The sequence below is a fragment of the Mandrillus leucophaeus genome, unplaced genomic scaffold (genome assembly GCF_000951045.1).
Source record: "Mandrillus leucophaeus isolate KB7577 unplaced genomic scaffold, Mleu.le_1.0 Scaffold1295, whole genome shotgun sequence".
Taxonomy (NCBI): Eukaryota; Metazoa; Chordata; class Mammalia; order Primates; family Cercopithecidae; genus Mandrillus; species Mandrillus leucophaeus.
Window position 1 is genome coordinate 223,129 of NW_012101249.1, and position 22,126 is coordinate 245,254.

General features: G+C 36.5%; 1 protein-coding gene across 1 annotated transcript in view; it reads right to left on the minus strand.

Moving 5' to 3' along the window:
- MALRD1 (MAM and LDL receptor class A domain containing 1) overlaps window positions 1-22,126 on the minus strand; it is a 694,737-nt gene that overhangs the window by 183,064 nt on the left and 489,547 nt on the right. The window contains exon 32 of the mRNA XM_011972480.1: window positions 21,237-21,394. Within this exon, the coding sequence (XP_011827870.1) occupies window positions 21,237-21,394 (158 nt within the window). The remainder of the gene's footprint in view (window positions 1-21,236; window positions 21,395-22,126) is intronic.

Here is a 22,126-nt window from a genome sequence, read left to right on the forward strand (position 1 = left end):
AGATAAGGAGACAGAGACACACACACACAACATTCAAAACATCAACAAATCCAGGAGATCGCACTTTGAAAAAAATTAATAAAGTAGGTAGTTGCTAGCTAGACTAATAAAGAAGAAAAGAGAGAAGATTCAAATAAACAATCAGAAATGATAAGGGTGATATTACCACTGACTCCACAGAAATACAAACAACCATCACAGAATATTATAAATACCTCTATGCATATGAACTAGGAAATCTAGAAGAAATTCATAAATTTGTAGACATATACACCCTGAAACTGAATCCCTGAACAGGCCAATAAGGAGTTCTGAAATTGAAGCAGTCATAAATAGCCTACCAACCAAAAAATCCTAGGACGAGATGAATTCACAGCTGAATTCTACCAGATGTACAAAGAATAGCTGGTACCATTCCTACAGAAACTATAGTTAAAAAATTGAAAAGCAGGGACTCCTCCCTAACTCATTCTACTAGGGCAGCATCATCCCGATACCAAAACCTGGCAGAGATACAGCAAAAAAAAAAAAAAAAAGAAAATATTCTTCAATGAACATAAACACAAAAATCCTCAAAAAAAAAAAAAAAAATACTGGCAAACTAATCTGGTAGCACATCAAAAAGCTTATTTACCACAATCAAGTAGCCTTCATCCCTAGGATGCAGGGTTCATTCAACATACAGAAATCAAGAAATATGATTCATTGCATAAACAAAACGAAAGACAAAACCACATGAGTATCTCAATAGATGCAGAAAGGCTTTCGTTGAAATTCAGCATCCGTTCATGTTTAAAACTCTCAATAAACTGTATATTGAAGGAATATACCTCAAAATAATAAGAGCCACATAGAACAAACCCACATCCAATATTATACTCAATGGGCAAAAGCTAGAAGCGTTCCCCCTTCAAGACAAGGAGGCATTCTCTCACCACTCCTATTCAACACAGTACTGAAAGTCCAGACCAGGGCAATCGGGAAAGATAAAGAAATAAAGGCTTCCAAAAACGAAGAGAGAAAGTTAAATTACCCTTGCTTGCAGGCGACATGATCCTACATCTAGAAAACACCATTGTCTCAGCGCAAAAGCTTCTTAAGCTGATAAGCAACTTCAGTAAAGTCTCAAGATACAAAATCAACATACAAAAATCAGTAGCATTCCTATATACCAGCAACAGTCAAGCCGAGAGCTGAGCCAGGAATAAAATCCCATTCACAGTAGCAACAAATGAATAAAATATCTAGGAATACAGTGAACCAGGGAGGTGAAAGATCTCTACAATGAAAATTACAAGACAGTGCTGAAAAATATCAGAGATGACACAAACAAATGGAAAAACATTTCATGCTCATGGATAGGAAGAAGCAATATTATTAAAATAGCCATACTGCCCAAAGCAATTTATAGATTTAATGCTAGTCCCATTAAACTACCATTGACACTCTTCACAGAACTAGAAAAGACTATTTTAAAATTTATATGGAACCAAAAAAGAGCCAGAATAGCCAAGACAATCCCAAACAAAAAGAACAAAGCAAAAAAGAGCCCATATAGCCAAGGCAATCCTAAGCAAAAAGAACAGAGTAAACAGACAACCTACAGAATGTGAGGAAACATTTGCATACTTTGCATCTTATAAAGGTCTAATATCCAGCATCTCTAAAGAACTTAAGTTTACAGGAGCAAAAACAACCTTATTAAAAATGGGTAAAGGACATGAACAGACACTTTTCAAAAGAAGACCTACATGCAGCCAACAATCATATGAAAAAAAAAAAAGTTCAATCACTGATCTTTATAGAAACGCAAATCAAAATCACAATGAGATATCATCTCACACTAGTCAGAATGGCTACCAGTAAAAAGGCAAAAAATAACAGATGCTGACAAGGTTGTAGAGAAAAAGGAACACTTATATTGTGGGAGACAGTGTGGTGATTCCTCAAAAATCTAGAAACAGAACTAGCATTTTACCCTGCAATCCTATTATGGGGTATATACCCCCCAAAATATAAATCCTTCTACTATAAAGACATACATATAGGTATGTATGTTCATTGCAGTACTATTAATGGTAGAAAAGACATGGAATCAACCTAAATCCCTATTAATGATAGACTGGATAAGGAAAATATGGTACATAGACACCATGGAATACTCTGCGGCCATTAAAAAGAATGAGATCATGTCCTTTCCAGGGACATGGATGGAGCTGGAAGCCATTATCCTCAGGAAACTAATGCAGGAACAGAAAACCAAATACCGCATTTTCTCACACCTAAGTGGGAGCGAAATGATGAGTACATGTGGACACATAGAGGGGAGCCCACACACACTGGGGCCTATTGGAGGGTGGAGGGTGGAGGGTGGAGGGTGGAAGGAGGTAGGGGGTCAGGAAAAATAATTAATGGGTACTAGTTATTTGGCTTAATACCTAGGTGATGAAATAATAATAATAAAAACCCATGGCACACATTTACCTATTTAACAAACCTGCACATGTACCCCTGAATTTAAAATTAAAAAGTTTAAAAAACCTAATTACTTTGTTGCACTAAAACTTCACCACAATTTCTGGGTTTGGATATCACTGAATTATAAATAATCTAGGGCATGTTATAAAGAATGCACCATAGGCAAGTAGGGGAGTGGGTAATAATAAAAAACAAATCTTAGAACAATCAGAATTAGGATGAAATAACAATCTACAATTCAGCTGAGGCATTAAAGATTGAGGAAATAGATCACTCCTATCTTTTTCTTCACCTTTCTTATTTAAGACGAAGACCAAGAATCCCACAGTTTCCTTCCTAACACCTCAAAGCAAATTAAACGGGTTTATATATATGAAATACTTTTTCAAACTATAAAGGACTGTCCAAAATTGGTTGGTGATTATTTGTGATATAGGGAGGCATTTCTGTTAATCTCTACTATATTTCAAAAGCATAGAACTTTCCCCCAATGTTTAACCTACCTGTTAGCCAGAAAGCTGAGCAACATAATAGGAATTAGGACCCAGATTCCAATCCTGTCTTTTCCCAGATTAATTGAATGTTTTAGGCCAAGTTACTTAATCTCTTTAAATTTCAGTTTTAATGGCTATTAAATGAAAGACGTTAATAAGCAGAGCTCAAAGATATTGCGAGTTCAGTTCCAGACTACTGCAATAAAGTGAATATTGCAATAACATGAGTCATACAAATCTTTTGGTTTCTCAGCACATATAAAAGTCATGTTTACACTACACTGTAGTTGGTTAAGTGTTCAACAGCAGTATGTCTACAAAAAACCATGTATATACATTAATTTAAAAATATATTATTGCTAAAATATGCTAATGACCATCTCAGCCTTCGGGTCATAACCTTCTTGCTGGTGAAGGGTCTTGCCTTGTTGGGCTACTCACTGATTAGGGTGGTGATTGCTGAAGGCTGGAGTGGCTGTGGCAATTTCTTAAAGTAAGACAATAAGTTTGCTGCATGATCGACTCTTCCTTGTTCAAAAGATTTCTCTGTAGCAAATGATGCTATTTGATGGTATTTTACCCACAGGAGAACTTCTTTCAAAATCGGAATCAATCCTCTCAAACCCTGCTGCTGCTTTATCGAGTCAGCACTTTCTGCTTCACTTTGTACTTTTATGTTAGGCAGGTGGCTCCTTTCCTTAAATCTCATGAACTAATCATCCTCTACTAGCTTCCAACTTTTCTTCCACAGCTTCCTCACTTCTCTCAGCCTTCATAAAACTGAAGAGAGTTGGGTCTTGCTCTGGATTAGGCTTTGGCTTAAGGGAATATTGCAGCTGGTTTGATCTTCTATCCAGACCACTTAAACTTTCTCCATATTAGCACTAAGGCTGTTTTGCTTCGTGATCATGTGCGTGTTCACTGGAGTAGCACTTTTAACTTCCTTCACGAACTTTTCCCTTGCATCCCCAACTTGACTAGCTATTTGGAGCAAGAGGTCTAGCTTTCAGCCTATCTCACCTTTCGATATGGTTCCCTCACTAAGCTTAATCATTTCTAGCTTTTGATTTAACGTGAGAGAAGTGCTGTTCTTCCTTTCACTTGAACACTTAAAGACCATTGGCCTTTAAGTGTTGGCCTAATTTTGATGTGGTCTTGTCTCAGGAAATAGGAAGGCCCGAAGAGAGGGAGAGAGACAAGGGATCCACAGGTCAATCTAGCAGTCAGAAAAAACACAGTATTTATCAATTGTATTCACCATTTTATATTACAGTTCATAACACCCCAGAAAAAAAATACAATAGTAGCATCAAAGATCACTGACCACAGATCACCATAAGAAATATAATGAGGCCAGGCATGGTGACAATTTTAGTAAGTCATAGAGCTGTTAGGGAGGATGATTCAGGCCAATCAAATCTTGCCAAAGATCTACTTTTACTTGGGTGGTAAGTTACAAGTGTGCAATTAATTTTCATTCATAGTATGTAAATAATTTAATAGACAATAAAAATGATGTCCACTTTAGAAAAAAAGACACAGCAATTAAAACTTATAAACACTGGGAATAAGGAAGAACAAAGAAAATCTAACCAACATATCTAAAGACTCAAGTAGGCCAGACGTGGTAGTTCACGCCTGTAATCGCAGCACTTTGGGAGGCAGAGGGGGCCGATCACCTGAGGTCAGGAGTTCAAGATCAGTCTGACCAACATGGTGAAACCCCATCTCCACTAAAAATACAAAATTAGCCAAGGGTGGTGGCGCATGCCTGTAATCCTAGCTAGCTGGGAAGCTGAGGCAGTAGAATTGCCTGAACTGTGAGTTGAGATTGTGCCATTGCACTCCAGCCTGGGCAACAAGAGGGAAACTTTGTCACACACACAAAAAAAAGGAAAGTGATAAGAAGAAAGCTTGAAATGTTGGGAGAATTTTCAAAATGTGACACAGAAACACAAAGCGAGCACAAGCTATTGGGAAAATAGCAGCCATACATAGACTTGCTGAATGCAATTTTGTTATAAACCTTCAATTTGTTCTCTCTCTCTCTCTCTCTCTCTCTCTCTCTCTATATATATATATATGTATCTGTGAAGTTCAGTAAAATGGAGTACAATAAAACAAAGTGTGCTATAGCTCCCTGATAGATCTGTTACTAGGTTTAAATTTAAGTGAAGTATGTCAACTCAGTACCAACACTAAGCACATGTTATTACTATTGCTATTACGTATCATATATATCTTATGGTGGAAAAAAAGGAGCTAATATACAAGGATAAGTCACGTCATGATAATGAGAGTGGTAACTGGGGAATTTCATTATGAGAAGTTGGCATTCTTTTGTGGGATTAAAACAGTAATAATTTCAGATGTTGTTTTAGGTTTTTCAGTTTTTTTTTTTTTAAAGCATTACTAAGGTACTTGCAAATAAGAAGGACGCGAAGCAGAGAGCTTTAGAAATTTCTGAGTTTCTAATCCTTAGTGACTTTCTAAGCTGGGTGTTGGACACAGGTTTCCTGTGTTCCAGTCGGGTAGTCTTTCTTGCACCTCACTTGGTTTGTAATAAACATCACTGAATGTCTCACAGGAGGAAGAACTGAAAAAAACTTACAGCTACTATCAATGTGGAAATTGAAATGGCTGATTTGTATTTAGCTCTTCAACTTTAACATCACATTATGTGAAAGAGACCAAGTAACTAGAAATAGGAGTAATCAGAAATAAAGCACCAAGAAAATACCTCTTCCTAGCAAAATGACCCATGTAGCATTTAATGTTAGTTAGCCTGACACTTACAGGCTTTTCTCTCAATGAACAGTATCACTACACAGACCACCTTCAGAATGCCTTCAAAACACCTTCCCTCAAATTGAAGGAAAATTTACACTGCAAGGCAGCAAATGGAGAAAAAATGAATTTCTGAGCTGAATTACTGTTCTTTTAGTAGGTTCTTCAAAAGTTGTAAATATTTAGAAAAATCATTTCTGTCTGATGGCTAACTGAAACACACACTTACCTATACTCTCCAAAAATGTTCCACTGGAAAGACAGGAAAAACACTGACATAAATCCACAGAAGCACAGGAAAATCAGGATCACAGGTACCAGCTTACAAAAATAGTTAGGACTTTCTGGAAGTTTTAAATCAAATGGAAACTGTTTGATGAAAATACATAAACAGAACTGAGGCATTTGAAAACACCTACAAGTAAAAGAAAAGATCAGTACCAATGACAAAAATGTGAACTGTTCCAGCCAAATTCTGGAATAACTCAAAGAGACAAAGACTAAAGAGAAGGAGCCGTGTATACGTCACCATCTGGTAATTAATCCAAGGACTCCAGAAGAGCCAGGCTGATTCCTTGGGTTAGGAGTTGCTGATTCTAGCATTCGTACCCAGAACAGACAAGATGGGTAAATATTGCTGAAACGGAGCTCTGACATAGGAGTTTCCAAGAGTTTGTACTGAGACCAGAGAAATGATGCAATGTCCCTTATGACTGCCATAAAAATACGTGTACCTCCTTCAACACATAAACAAGCTAACAATACATCATAAACACAAACACACTAGAAACAGCTAGTCCTTTACATCAGAGCATTATGAAACCAGAGATCCTGAATCAGAATGCACATTCACTGTTAGGGAAAGGAAATTTCTTACTTGGTGGGAGAAGATAAAACACATATAGTAATAATATTCAGTGTAGACTCATCTATCTATAGAAATAGAATACTAATACTAAGTAACCAGACAGTTGTGAAAAACTGTAAAACAGAAACTCTACACTAAACAGAATACTGAACATCATGGGGAAGACAGTTAATAGAACCAATGGGAAAATGAAGAAAGAAATAAAATTAACTTCCTTGAGAGATTTGGGTGTCAGTCATATCTAACAGGCAAACATGAAAGGGGGGAAGCATTCAGAGTTCTTGGAAATTAACAGTATGATTGTAAAAATAAAACCCTCAGAGAGAGACTGAACAGCAGAACTGACCCAGATTAAATACCAAAAAGTGAATTGGAAAACTGAAAGATGTTATTGTCCAAGACCACAGTGCCAGAGGACTAAAAGCTGAAAACATTGTGAATTTATGTGAGGGGTTGGTGGGGAAAGGTCCAGAAGTTTGCAGATCTGTCTAATAGTTTTCCTTGAAGGAGATAACCAAGTAAATTACAGAGGAAAATCTCCCTAAGGTGACAAATGATGAGGGCTCATTAAATTTCCAGGAAAATTTATGGATTCCAGGGAATAAAAAGAACATTTTATTCACTTATGAGGAAAAGTAGGTAGTGTAAAAATCCTGAAGGAGAAATAATCAGACAGACATCAGTCTTCTAAAAGGTAGGCAGGTACTGGATATTAGCATGCAGTGCAGCCACAGCTTCAATTACGTAAGGAAAAATAATTTTCAACTAGAAATCTATACCCAACCAATCTTTCCAGTATAGACACATGATTGTTTTTTTCAATCAGGAACTCAAAAGGTTAGCATTTTGCACTTATCTGAAATGCATATGAGGAAAATATACTGTTACAGGATGAATGTGTTCCCCTAAAGTTTGTATGTTGCAACCCTAAACCACAGAACCTCAGAGCGTGACTGTATTTTGAGACAGGGCCTCGTTAAGTTATAATGAGGCTGTTAGGATAGGCCCTAATCCAATGTGAATGATGCCCTTATAAAAAAAAAATTAAGACATAAGAAGAAACATGAGGGATAGATATGCCTACACAGAGGGAAGACCTTGCTGAGGACAGTGGAAAGGTGACCAGTGACCAGTCAAGGAAGAAGCCTCAGAAAAACCCATACCTGCTGACACCTTGATCTTGGACCTCCAGCCTCCATGACTATAAGGAAATATATTTCTATTGTTGAAGCCATCCAGTCTATGGTATCTTGTTATGGTAACTCTAGCAAGCTAATACGCATATCAAACAAAAAGAATCCAATATAGTAGATTGCATAGGCATTAATAAAGAGTGGTAAGCAAAGATAACTTGCCCACTGCTTGATATTATCATCCAGTAAAATGCATAGTTTTACTTGATGATAATACCCTGTGAATTGAAAAACTGAAGAGAGATCTTGGTCATTTTTATGAATATGATTGCCAAGAATGTAGGGAAATTTTTTACACTTTAGTTCCAGACAATTTTAATAAGTCATAGAACTTTTAGGGAGGATGATTCAGGCCAATCAAATCTTGCCAAAGATCTACTTTTAGTGGGTGGTAGGTAGGTTATTAATTTTCATTCATAATAAATACTTTAATAGACAATAAAAATTGTGTCCACTTTAGGAAAAAAAAAGGCACAGCAAGTAAAACTAACAACACTGGGAATAAGGAAGAACAAAAGAAATCTAACCAATCCATCTAAAGACTCAAGTAGGCCTGGTGTGGTGACTCACGTCTGTAATCCCAGCACTTTGGGAGGCCTAGGTGGGTGAATCACTTGAGGTCAGGAGTTCGAGACCAGCCTGGCCAACATAGTGAAACCCCGTCTCTACTAAAAATACAAAAAGTAGCCAGGTGTGGTGGCAGGCACCTGTAGTCCCAGCTACGTGGGAGGCTGATGCAGGAGAATCATCTGAGCCCAGGAGGCAGAGGTTGCAGTGAGCCAAGATCACACCATTGCACTCCAGCCTGGGTGACAAGAGACTCTATCTTAAAAAAAAAAAAAAAAAACCACCCAAAATAAAGCAAAAAGACACAAGTGGGGGTCGGGGGGTAGAAAACACACAACCAAAAGATCTATGCGACAATGAAACTGTAACCACAACATATAAAAAGACTGAATTGATACATTTAAAAAACCAGAAGCTCAGATTGTGTGGAAAAAAAACAATCCAGCCATATACTGTTTATAAAAGGCATAACTAAAAACAAGAAGCATGGAATAATTAAAAGACAAGAAGCATGGAATAATTAAAATAAAGATAAGATATATATTGATTTAAAAAGAAGAAGGTGAGGTGAAATTAATGTGAACAAGAGAGTTTATTTGGACCAGGCTTGAGGATGGAAACTCAGGAGCATAGATTCCAGTTGCCCTGAATATACACTTCATTTAGTAGCAGTTACAAGTGGATTTGTAAAGGCAAAAATAGGGATACGGAGCGAGTTGACACAAAGTTGTCTGCCAAGAATTCTCCATTGGTTTGCAAAAATAACACTGATTAGTGATTGGCTATGCATTGTGAGGCTACAGGGTGTGGGTTACAGTGTCTGGTGTGGCATTATTAGGTTGATTTATAGATGCGTGGGGCAATCACAAGCAGTTTGAAGAGATAAATACATAACTCAAAAAGCGGAGTAAGCCTAGTATGGTGGCTCAGGCTTGTAATCTCAGCACTTTGGGATTCTGAGGCAGGAGGATAGCTTGAGTCCAGGAGTTGGAGACCAGCCTGGGCAACATAATGAGACCCCATCTCTCTCTCTCTCTCTCTCAAAAAAAAAAAAACAATTCAGTTGGGCATGATTTTTATATCTGTAGTCCCAGCTACTTGAAAGGCTAAGGCCAGAGAATTGCTTGAGCCTTGAGCCTAGGAAGCCAAGGCTGCAGTGAGCTGTGATTGCACCACTGTACTCCAGCCTGACAGTACAAGATCCTGTCTCAAAAAAAAAAAAAAAAAAAAAAAGGAAAAAGAAAAACCCAGGGGAGTAGGGTATGATTGCTATCTCAGTTTAATGTCTCCCTGGATGTAATAATTAATAGGACTCTTGCATTGCTCAGATAAAAGTTCTTTTATTTTCTTATATGAATCCGACAAAAAATGAAGACAGTAGAACGTGCATTTTACTAACAAATAATACAGGATTTCCAGAGAAAGAATAAAGAGGGCCATTTACTGTTGATAAAAGTTGTAATTCCCCAAACAGACATAACTGTCTGAATCTTTAGGCATTCAACCTCATAACTTCGACACAAAAAATTCTAAGACAGATAAAACAAAAACACAAATAGACACTTTTATAATTGTACTGGAGGCTTCTAAAATACCTTTTTCTTACACTGACAAATTAAGCCAATAACAGTAAGGATAGAGAGGATTATGGTTTGTCTCTGTATTTCTAATATCTATTTATCTACCTATCTTTGTATCCAGCTGAGAAGCTATCATTCTTTCACACATTTAAAGAAAATTTACATCTGTGTATATAAATTTACCATATGATAGTGGAGGCAGGTCCAATCCACAGGAGAGGACAAAGAATTACATCAATGATATTGGAACAACTATACTGCAATTTGGAAAAAAGCCATCAGAAGATTCTAACCTCTCACCACTCATAAACAAAAATGAATTATAACTAGATTAAGTAGTTAAAACTAGAAATCAGAATTATATAATTATTAAAATCATAAATTATATAATTATTAAAACAAATGAAAGTAGTTTGTTATTTTATGACAGAAAATGGTTTCCTAAACAAGGCATTAAACTTAGACTCTGTAAGTAAAATAAAGGTGGGTAGCTTTCGTGAAATAAAAATGTAAAAGAAAAGTTACTTGAGCTTCACATATATTAAATGGTCTTTATAAAGAAATAATATTCAGCTCCAGACCCAGACTTCCAAGTGAAGCTGATTTAGGTTCTTTCTCAAGATGACTTTGCACCTAGTCCATCTGTAGTCAGGGGTAAGAAAGACCTTCTTTTGCAAATTCCCATGCCTCTGTCTTAAAACTGTGACTTGATTTTAATTTTTAGTTGCATAACTCTTCAAGTTGAGTTCACTTTTATTTTTCTACTTTTAATATATTGTGAAAGGAAAGTCTACTTTGAAGGTCAAATTAGATTAGCTCTTTCTCTTGAGTGTCGACCTTTGCATTTTGTGTGGTGCTTTCCCATCCTGCCTAATTTATATTTCAATAGCAAACTTAATAGCAGTGTTTTTTTTTTTTGCCATCCTATGGTTTATATTTTCTATTATTAACAATGGAAGACACATAGTACATTTTAGCAAGGTTTACTCTGGCACAGCTGTCAGAGTATCTCTTTGCTATCAAGACCTATTCAACCATCTTTGCTAAGGTGTTAATATGAGCTGGTGATTCTTACTATGTGATAGATCATGTTTGTATGCCTGACACACTTCTAAGTGTACCCTGCTGCAGGATCCTAAGTGTCTCTGGCACACCAGACCAAACCTTGCCTTTTTCTGCTATTCAATAAAACGTATTAGATTAAAATAGAAAACATTGATATTATAGAGGGAGAAACTTGAATCTATTCTTTACAAAGAGAAAAAGAAATCATTAAAAAATATCTTGCTTCATTTTAACTATTGCTATAACACATTACTCATGTCATATTGTACAAATGATTTCAATGTGCCAGGATGAGTGATACATTAAGAGCTACTGCCCTAGAACATTACTTTTCATGTTTCTGCTGAAAATAGTAAGGCATGCTCAGATTTAAGGTATAATCTAGGTTTTCTGCAAGTCTATTTATAAATTTGTTAAGTATACTTAAAAACTTCTACACACATCTCCCTACCTTTTAGGCATGTGGATAATTGCATATGTCTCTTAAATACTATCTAATATGATTCTCCAAAGCTACCATTGATAAGCAATTTAACACCACTTGTAAAAACACTGGCCATGAAGTTCAGCATAAACAAGAATGAAAGAGAACTGGTTAGTCTAGAAAATTAGTTAAAATGTACTTTGAAAATGAATAAAATTAGAGACAGCGTACTGATAATGTCACTCAATAACTTTCATAAGAATGCATTTTTACAGTGTCAATAATAAAAGAAACACAACAAAAAGTCCTGATGTTTATATTGCCTTAAGCATATGTTATACAAACTAGCACCCACTTAATTCCTTTCATTTTTTTATCCTGAATATATTTTTATTTTTAAAGAGACAAGGTCTTGCTATGTTGCCCAGGCTGGTCTCAAATTCCTGGCATCAAGCAATCCTCCTGCTTCAGCCTCCCAAAGTGCTGGGAATACAGGCATGAGCCACTGTGCCCGGCCTTCCAATTTTAATTTCTGAAAATATATGTTTTTCGTAAATATAAGTGAATATTCAACTTCACATATTTTTTGCTATTGAAACTTCAAGTTCTTTTTTCTACTTCTCTTTTCACTCGACATATGCCTGGAGAAATTTCTGCGGCACAAGTGATAACTGTGAGATGGGCTGGGTCCTAATCTGTATGGTCACATCTCATGGGAATAACCAGAGCCTTTTCAGCAGCTGAGTAACAAGGGTTATCATTTTCTAACTTATTACTTCACTGCAATAAATGACAACCTAGTACCTGATTAAGGGAACGTAAGTATCAATGCATTTCCTCTATTATTAGAAACTCGCTATGTGCCATATTTCATTGGTTCATTATTCATATTTTTTGCTGTGTTATCCATTATGAGTTGTGAGAATCGTTGTTGAATGATATATCAAAAGCCTTACTAACTCAAAGACCTTCCACTGTGGGTGCCACGTGTCTCTGCACCACACCCCAGAGGGCCCACAGTCATTCTGCATTCAAGAGAGGCTGAGTAGGGGTAAGACTCTTTTTCTTCTCTGCTAAACTTCCTATTAGGATGATGAGATGTCTGCTATCATCACAGGGAATAGAATTTCCTCTTGCACTAGCCTAAAGAATGGGTTCCAGAAACGTCTACCAATTCTAACAGGACAACTGTAGATCTAATGACAAATCCTAGATGATTACAAAATCGACCAGAAGGGCCCTCAGTGAGTTTGACAGAGAAGATACAGTCTTGGTGGCCCTTGACCTTGAGCAGCTCATTCAAAAGTTAACCATCTCAAGCAGCAGAACATGCTGGGCGTGTGGCTCACACCTATCATCCGAGCACTATGGGAGGCCAAGGTGGGAAAATCACTTGGGCTCAAGAGTTCAAGACCAGCCTGGTCAACATGGCAAAACCCCATCACTGCACACACACAAAAAAACAAAACAAAACAAAACAAAAAACAAATTAGCTGGATGTGGTGGCGCATGCTGGTAGTCCCAGCTACTGGGAAGGCTTACGTGGGAGGATAACTCGAGCCCAGGAGGTCGAGACTGCAGTGAGTGAAGACTGCACCACTACACTCTAGCCTGGGTGACAGTGAAACCCCATCTCAAAAATATAAAAAATTAAAAAACAAAGCAACAGAACAAAAGGATTGCATGGCATGTCTTATAGGCAACTACTGGTAAAACAAATACTTACAGCATCCCCCATACTAAACTCACACACACTAAGCATTTGGGGACACATCTAACTAAGCTACCATGATGCCATTTTGTAAAATTTATAATTCCAACCAAATGTATACTGAAAAGTATAATACGCAGAACACGAAATATGTAAAATACCTTTTAAAGAATTAAATTTTATCAACTACTGGTAGAAAATATAAGACAGTTTTGAATAATGAAAATGCAAACCCTAAATATATCATAAAATAGCCGTCTAATTCTGAAAGGCAGAAAAGCGCAGTAGTTATAAGCATAGAGTAGAGATAGGCCATGTGGGAAAACCTGCCCAGCTCTATGACCTTGGACAAATTTCTGAAGCTTTGTCTATCTCATTTGCCTTATCTGTTAAAATATCGACAATGTCAGTACTTGCCTCATTGGAGGGTGTGAAAATCAGATTGATTAATTTATGATAAAGGACTTTGGTGTATGGCATATTGTAACCATCTGATATTATTAAGTCTGACTGATATTATTTTTTTTTCTCTGCTTTTACTATCTTCCTAAATATTACGTTGAAATAAAACAAAACAAAACTCAATAGCACCAGCTCACAACAATAATGGTTTTCTGAACTGGAACATTTACATGCTAAATGTCTTATCCTATGGGTATTACTGAAACTCATTGGGGCCTAAGAACACCTGAAATCTAAGATAGAGACTATTTCAACACCATAGGCTACTTGTTCTGAAATACGAACAATTGGTTTCTGGAATCCCATTCATATATATACATGTATATGTATATGAATATATATATATAAGTGTATATATATACTTATCTGTTATTATGGAAGTTTTAGAAAGTAGCTTTTTTTTTCCCATGAGCAATTAGAAATTTATATAAATTACAAAAATTTACGAAATATAAATTGTGAGTTACCTATTCATTTTCCTTTTATTTCTTTAAAAATAAGTCTGGAGTAATAAAATATATCAATTATTTTTAGAGAAATCATCTTGTCCAGTGCCAAATTAACTGCTTTTTATAGACCAATTCAATTGAGATAGCATTAAACATCAAAACAAGACAGAAGGTAGGAAGCTGAATAACTGTAATTAAATAATATAATGGGAAATTAATTTGGTTTCATTCAGGGCTCTTTTGGCAAGGTGGATCAAAAAGTGACCACATCATTTTAAAGAGTGCTTTTAATTTGACATGTAAGTAGGTAATTGAAAGACAGAAAGAAACTGATCTTTGTAAGTTCTTCTGGTTTGTCATTACTAGAAAATAAAGCAATTATTAAGTAAGTACAAATTAGCATTGTTCCCTAATTCCTTCAGCCTTTAATTGAAGGATATTGATGCCTATGTGAACACTTTATTATTCTGATTATCAGTCATTTACAATGAAAAGGTATTGAAGTCTTCCTAATTTCTATAAAATATTTTCTTTATGCAGCCCTCTACTTTGAAGGCTGAGATAAATCAGCATAGTTTGGCTTTTTATCCTAAAACATAATAGGAAAATCATAACTGAATTTCACCCTGATCTCATCAACTATACAAGTAGTTGATTGCTTTCGCTTTACATCATTCACTTCATTAATATGCTAATAAAATTTAGATATGCTTTATTTAGAAAATTATCTTAAATGTCAGTGAAGATCTAAGTCCTCTGCATTATTTATAGACATTGGTTTTCAGTTTATCTTTATATTGCATTTTAAATCAAGCCACATCTTTGTGGCCCTGGACTTCTGAAATTATCTTCACTTTTCTCCCGTGCAATGGACTGAATATTACTCCCCAAGATTCATATGTTGAAATCCTAATCCCGAAGGTGATGGTATTAGAAGGTAGGGCCTATAGGAGGGATAAGATCATGAAGGGGGAGACCTCATGAATGGGATTAGTGCCATTATAAAGAGACTGAAGTCAAGTAAGAGAAATGACAAACAACAACACAGGTAGCTATGAAATTTTCCATTTGTGATATAGTTCTCTGGAAAAAAAAAATCAGTTTCCCTTGATAAGTAATTACTCATCTTCTGCTGAGAGAGGTATTTTATATCAACTGATAAGGAAGCCCCTCTGAGAAAGATGATGTCTGAATACAAGAAGCAAGCCTTGTGAATATCTAGAGAAAGAGGAGGGAGGAGAAAAAGGAGAGAGAGAAGAGAGCTCTCCTGCCTTTTCCATCATGTGAAGTCACAGAAAAGGTCTGGTGAGATATTAAACTTGCCATTCCCTTGATCTTGGACTTCCCAGCCTCCAGAACTAGAAGAAATAAATTTATGTTGTTTATAAGTGACCCAGTCAATGGTATTTGGTAATAGCGACCTGAAAGAAGACATCAAGTTTCACTTTCACTTCGGTCTCCTCCTACCCACCAGATTCCAGCCCTTTTCCATACAGCAGCCAAACAGCCCTTTTACATTTTTTTAATTAGATTACTCTTCATGTTAATACTTTCTGATGGTTTCCCATGGTTTTTAGAATAAAATTGAATCTCCTTATCATGTACAAGGTCATAAATGACCTGGTCTCTTCCTACATCTTCAATCTTATTTATCTCTCTGGTCTATGTTGTTCCCGCTATGCCAGCCGTAGAAATTTCTACATGGGAGCTTTTTCACTAGCTTGTAACCTCTGCTTAGAGCAGTCTTTCTCCAGATATTAACAAAGCTGGCTCTTTCTTGTTTTTTCAACTCTAAATCCAAATATCATCTTTCTGAGAGGGGCTTCCTTCCCATTCAAAATAAAATGCCTCTCTCAGCAGGCGATAAGTAATAATCACGGGAAACTTATTATTTGCTCCAGAGTTCCGTATGGCAAATAGAAGGTCTCATAGTTACCTGTTTTGTTTGTTTACATGTTTTCTGTTATCACTTACTAGAACCTTATTCAGAAATAAGTTAATGTTATGAGGACAAATTGAAGCTGACTGTCACTCAATTTTCTAATTATTATTTTGTAAGGTCATAGCATCAAAAGATTTGTGTTTTCTTTACAGTGCACACTTATATCAGACAAAATCAAGTTTAGAGTAGCTAAACTACTCTAACATATTTCAAATAAAGGAAGTTTAATATATAGATATAGGGGACTGATTACAAAGGTTATGGAACAGATGAGAAGTCAGCAAGGAAATTATGATGCAACCTACCATATGCAGAATGTTTCCATCCCTAAAACGAGAGGGACAAAGGAAGAAAGTCGCCAAAGTCAAGCTGCTGGAAGAATAGAAAATTTTTCGGGCATGTTCTATGGGAGCTGGAACTAAGGAAGCATGGCCTAATTGGGGGAAGCTGAGTCACAGATAAGGCACAGTTAGAGATTCAATCCAAAATAGGGAGAGGAGGAAGGCTTGTTTTCTCTTCCTGTCCTCAGGTCTTTGGTGGGTACCTTCCATTGACCAAACCTACCTAGGAAGGCAGAAAGCAAAGGAGCCAGGGAAGTGTAGTTCTCTGGAATACAGAGCAGATCCTGGAAGGGCAGGGAATGCATAACCTTTAGTGAGATTTCAGAAAATTTATGCTGACAAGGAGACATACTCCCACAATCTACAATTCAGAATCTCTTTTGAGAAAGCCTTCCTATTTTTATTGCCTCATAAACCCTTGCCTCTGAAAATTCATCTTAGGTATTTTCTTTGCCATATCCCTTCTGAAGGGTTTATATAATCAACGTAAGAAATAGTTTCAAACAATTGTAAGCTACCATGTACTCTGGAACCACATTTGCTATTATTAACCCAAGAGGTCATGTGTTTATGGTACATTCTGGGGCAGTGTCTCTCAACCCTTCCAAATATAAGGACCCTTTAGAAATATGTATTTTTTATTAGAAAGCTAATACAAGTTTCAGGTAGAAAAATTATAAAATACATAAGACTGCAAAATAATAAACTTTTTCATCTCAAAAAGTACAAATAATTATTTTAACCATTGTAGTGTCTATTTCTCCATTTATTCCTTTTCCCTCTCATATATATACATACATATATTTATATAGGTAAATATAGCTATATACACATTTTCACACAAAATTTGATTTTTTTAATTGCATACTAGTATACATATTCCTTAACAATCTGCTTAGATCATTAAAGAATAATAAACATTTCTTTTTATCACTAATTATTCATTCACAGAATTGTTCTACAGTGTTTCCATATGACTGAATGTATTATATTTTAGTATTTCCTACTATTTGATGCTCAAGTGATTTCCAATATTTACTAGGGTAAACATTGAGATTAAAAAAAAAAAAAAAACCTTTGGTCAGGTGCAGTGGCTCACGCCTGTAATCCCAGCACTTTGGGAGGCCAAGGCGGGTGGATCACTAGGTCAGAAGATTGAGACCAGCCTGACCAACATGGTGAAATGCCATCTCTACTAAAAATACAAAAGTTAGCTGGGCGTGGTGGCGCCTGCCTGTAGTTCCAGCTGCTCAGGAGTCTGAGGCAGGAGAATCGCTTGAACCAGGGAGGCGGAGGTTGCAGCGAGCTGAGATCGCGCCATTGCACTCCAGTCTGGTGACAGAGCAAGACTCCATCTCAAACAACAACAATAACATCAACAAAAACTTTATAAATAAAACAGCATATATATCTACCTTTATTTCATTACAATAAATTTCTAGATGTAAAATGTTTTAGTAAATAATATAAAAATTATAATTTTTAATTGTCAAAATATTCTTCATAATTGCAAATTGATAGTCCAACTAGCAATAAATATCTATTTCTTTACATCCATACCAACAGTAGATATGATCATTTATTTTATTCTTTTAAGATTTTTTTATGGTGTCAACATTATTAGAGAAGGGGAATAAAGGACTTCTTTTTTACTTAGAAAAAGAAGTTTTTTTCCCACCACAAGTCCAGATTATATTAATTGGAATTTTAGTGTCAATTATTAGTGAAAATAGAGCCACAAACATGGGTCCACATCTTATTTATAAGGAGTGGTCCTGCAGCACTATAATACCCAAATTAGAGATTGTAAGAAAGCACCAACTTGCAGGTAAGAGAAAAGCATGCTAATGGAAAGCTTCAATCCTAAGAGCAGGGAGAATGGTTTCCACTTCATTGGTTCCTCCACATGTAAAATTACTGCATGCTTAGGAAGGTTTTCAGTCTGTGAATAACTCAAGATTTTCCACAGCAATAGTTGAGAAAATAAGATTTGCCCAGCTGCTATGATCCATCAGTGATATAAGGACACATGAAAACGGTTTTTGCTGAGTTTCTGTAATGGTTAGGGCTTTTTCAGTAGCAAATAACAAAAGGAGAATTCTACTGGAGCAGAAAAAGTGGGATTGAGAGTTTAAATAGAGCAGGTACGTTTCTGTTTCTTCCCCTTTCTTTAGCTCTGTGTCCCCGTGTGTTAGCTTTTTTGTCAAACAATCTCTCTCCCTTTGTGGGGAAAGATGGCCTCCAACAGCCCCACACCTAGTCTATGTCCCTACAACTTGTAATCTAAAAGAAAGAAAAATACCTCTCTTCCTCTGCATCAAATGCTTAAAGGAACTTATTATTGGCCCTACTGAGGTCACCCATGAACATGGTAAAAGAAAGTCACTGTGGCAGTCAACCCCACTGATGTAGTTTAGATACTTGACCCGTCCACATCTCATGTTGAATTGTAATCCCCAATGCTGGAGGTGGGGACTGGCGGGAGCTGTTTGGGTCATGGGGGGCAGATCTGTCATGGCTGGGTGCTGTCTTCGTGATAGTGAGTGAGTTATCATGATACCTGGTCATTTAAAAATGTTGGCACCTCCCCCTCTTGCCTCTGCTTTCACCATGCGACAGCTCCCACTTTGCATTCCACCATACTTAAATGCTTCTTGAGGCCTCATCAGAAGCTGTGCAGATGCCTGGTGCCATGCTTCCTGTACAGCCTGCAGAACTGCGAGCCAATTAAACCTATTTCCTTTATAAATTACCAGTCTCAGGTATTTCTTTACAGCAATGCAAGAATGACCTAACATACCCACCAAGACCATTGCTACAGAAAAATCAGTATCATGCTGGTTATCAATTTCCTGCTACTATTCTTTCTAGCAGACCTCTCTGAAAACTGGTCAGAGTAGAAAAGCATCTACTTAACTGCTACCTTCTGGTGAGAAAAACCAGTAGGCACCAAAGCCAAGTATCAGAAATCAAGACATGAGGTCAACATTTCTATTTCAAAGGCTATTTACAGAAACATGGCTAAACACAGAGGGCCAATTAACTGGGTAACTAAAGAACTGAAGGTCCAGCTGGTGAGTAGCTAAAGAACACACAAGTGATCTTTTTGAATTGAGGAAGCATCAATTTCTCAGAAAGTGACGGAAATTTGCCTATATTATACAGAAAGGTCTAGTGGCCTTTCCATTGATACTTGCTTTGGTGAGGAACTGTAGACTAGTGTCCTCTTCAGTTGTAGCAATCTGTGTTTCATAATGTCAGTAGAAATAAGGTGTTTTGTGAAGCTTAATGGTTATAAATTACAATGGATAAAATTGAGCATAAGCAATAGGCTAATCTACTGAATATTCATCGATTAGATGTAAAAACTATGAAAAATAAAATTTTTACATACTCTGCATTTACTCATGTGCTCCCAGACTGTTAAAAATGAACCTCTTTCTCTGTTGTTTTACTGGCTTTCTTTGAAAAAACAGACATCCTCATAGAGTCAGGATAAATTCTCAACTTTCTTTGCACATTTAGATTTTTACTTAAGAGTTTCAATTTCTGTCGAGGCCTAGAATTGATAAGGCCTTTTTACTTTCTCTCATTTTCACATGTTTCTCTTCTGACTTCTCTGGTTGACCACAGAGAATCTGAGAAACGAAACTGGGCAACAGGTATCATATTTTTGAGGTGGGGGCATGGCGGCTCACGCCTGTAATCCCGGCATTCTGGGATGATGAGGTGGGTGGATCATGAGGTCAGGAGTTTGAGACCAGCCTGGCCAACACGGTGAAACCCCATCTCTACTAAAAATACAAAAAATTAGCTGGGCAGGGTGATGCATGCCTGTAATCCCAGCTGCTTAGGAGGCTGAGGCAAGAGAACCACTTGAACCTGGGAGGCGGAGGTTCCAGTGAACTGAGGTCACACCATTGCACTTCAGCCGGGGCGACAGAGGAAGACTCTGTTCCTCCCTGCCCCCCACCAAAAAAAGGTACCAGATTTTTGAAATCAGAATTTTGACTGTGAAATCTTGAAAAAGTTACTAAGGCTCTTTGAATCTCAGTTTCTTTGTTGTAAAATTGGGAAAAATATACTTTCCTCATCAGGTGAAGGTGAGAATTAAAATTGATACCATAGAATGTTTCTAATACATGTAAATATAAGGCAGAACTTAATAAGAACTGTTATTTACAGAGGACCATTTAACATAAGGACAAAAATCCCAATTGCATTTATTTAAAAAACAGGATTGGATAAACTGTAAGTTAATAATACTAAGTGTGGTGTGTTGATATGTAATCATTTAATTAGAAACCAGGATCTTAAAATTGGTTCATAATGATTGAAAAACTCATTGATACAATGAAAAATATGAGTGCAGCAACTTGTTTCATTAAAGGTATCTGCATTTGGTACAGATTATTGCTTTAAATTAGGTAAAAATAGAGCATGCATGTTGATTTTACTGTAAGCTGATATACACTTAAAATCTCAAATTTGCTTTTCCTTTACTGAATTTTGGGTAGAAAATTATCTTCTTCACCATTATGCCTCACATCACATTTCTTTACTGTCCCTAGCTAAGCTGCTAAAGAAGATACATGTGGAATCTGCCCAAATTCTTTTACCTCCAGATGATCTTTTAAATAGCATTCGACATAATTGAGTTCAGGTGGCAGCTGTCAGCGAGATAAATCTTGAATGAGATTAAGATGAATGACAGCACAGCTTGCCAACGTCCCATTGCCCCAGAAAGAAATGAGAAATTAATGGCATCAGCATTGGTGGTGTGACCAACGAAAATACAAATAAGACAAGGAAAGACAATGTTTAAACATGCCATGCATATTTCAGTGATCATAAATCTCTGGCTTCCTTTTGTACCTTTAATATTCCCATACTCCTGGGATCGATCGTGTAGAACCAGAACCGAACAGTACACATTCCGAGGCTTGCTGGGAAGGATTTGGAGGTAGTAACTCTGGCAATGGATCCTTCCTTGGAGCCAGATGAGTTGACGTACAGGAAGTGCTTACCACTACCTTGAAATAGATGAACACAATTTTTTTCAGTGCAATGATAATATCGCATGAGTCGGAATGTATTGCAACCATTAACAGATATCTTTTTATCCTCATACATACACACAATCAAACAGAACTCATTTTCATTTTGGGAGTCATATATCAATAACATTTCATTCTTCTGAGCCAAAAAAGTGTTACTATGATCATGTGATTCACAAAATTCCCTTGAGCCAGTGACTCATAAAGTAATCAAATACTGGTTTTGAATATGAAGGTGTATTACTGTTCTCCTAATTTGCTCAAACCTGTCAGATTCCAGCAATAAAATACTTCGTATGCTGTGCATACAGCAAGTACAGAGTAGGTACTGGGGACTGACTAGTATAGTATCTTATTTTCAGTTGCTCTGATTCCCACACTGGCCAGGGTACTAGTGAATGGCTATAACTGCAAAGTGAAATGTGATTCTTCGGGTCATTACATTAGTTTTTTCTGAGTAATACACAACTTCTTTTCTTCTCAAATGCATTAGTATGTGAAAGATTTCTGCATTTAAACACAATTGCATTTTTTTCTGTTGCCATTGTCAGAAATTCATCATAGATACCATTCCCCTTTGTGGATAGGTAAAATATATATATGTGTGTGTGTGTATTTTTTCCTTAAGTTAAATATTTATTTGTAGTCTCATTCAAAACTATTAATGTTTTCTATATATATTATATGTTAATATATATTTAATTATAT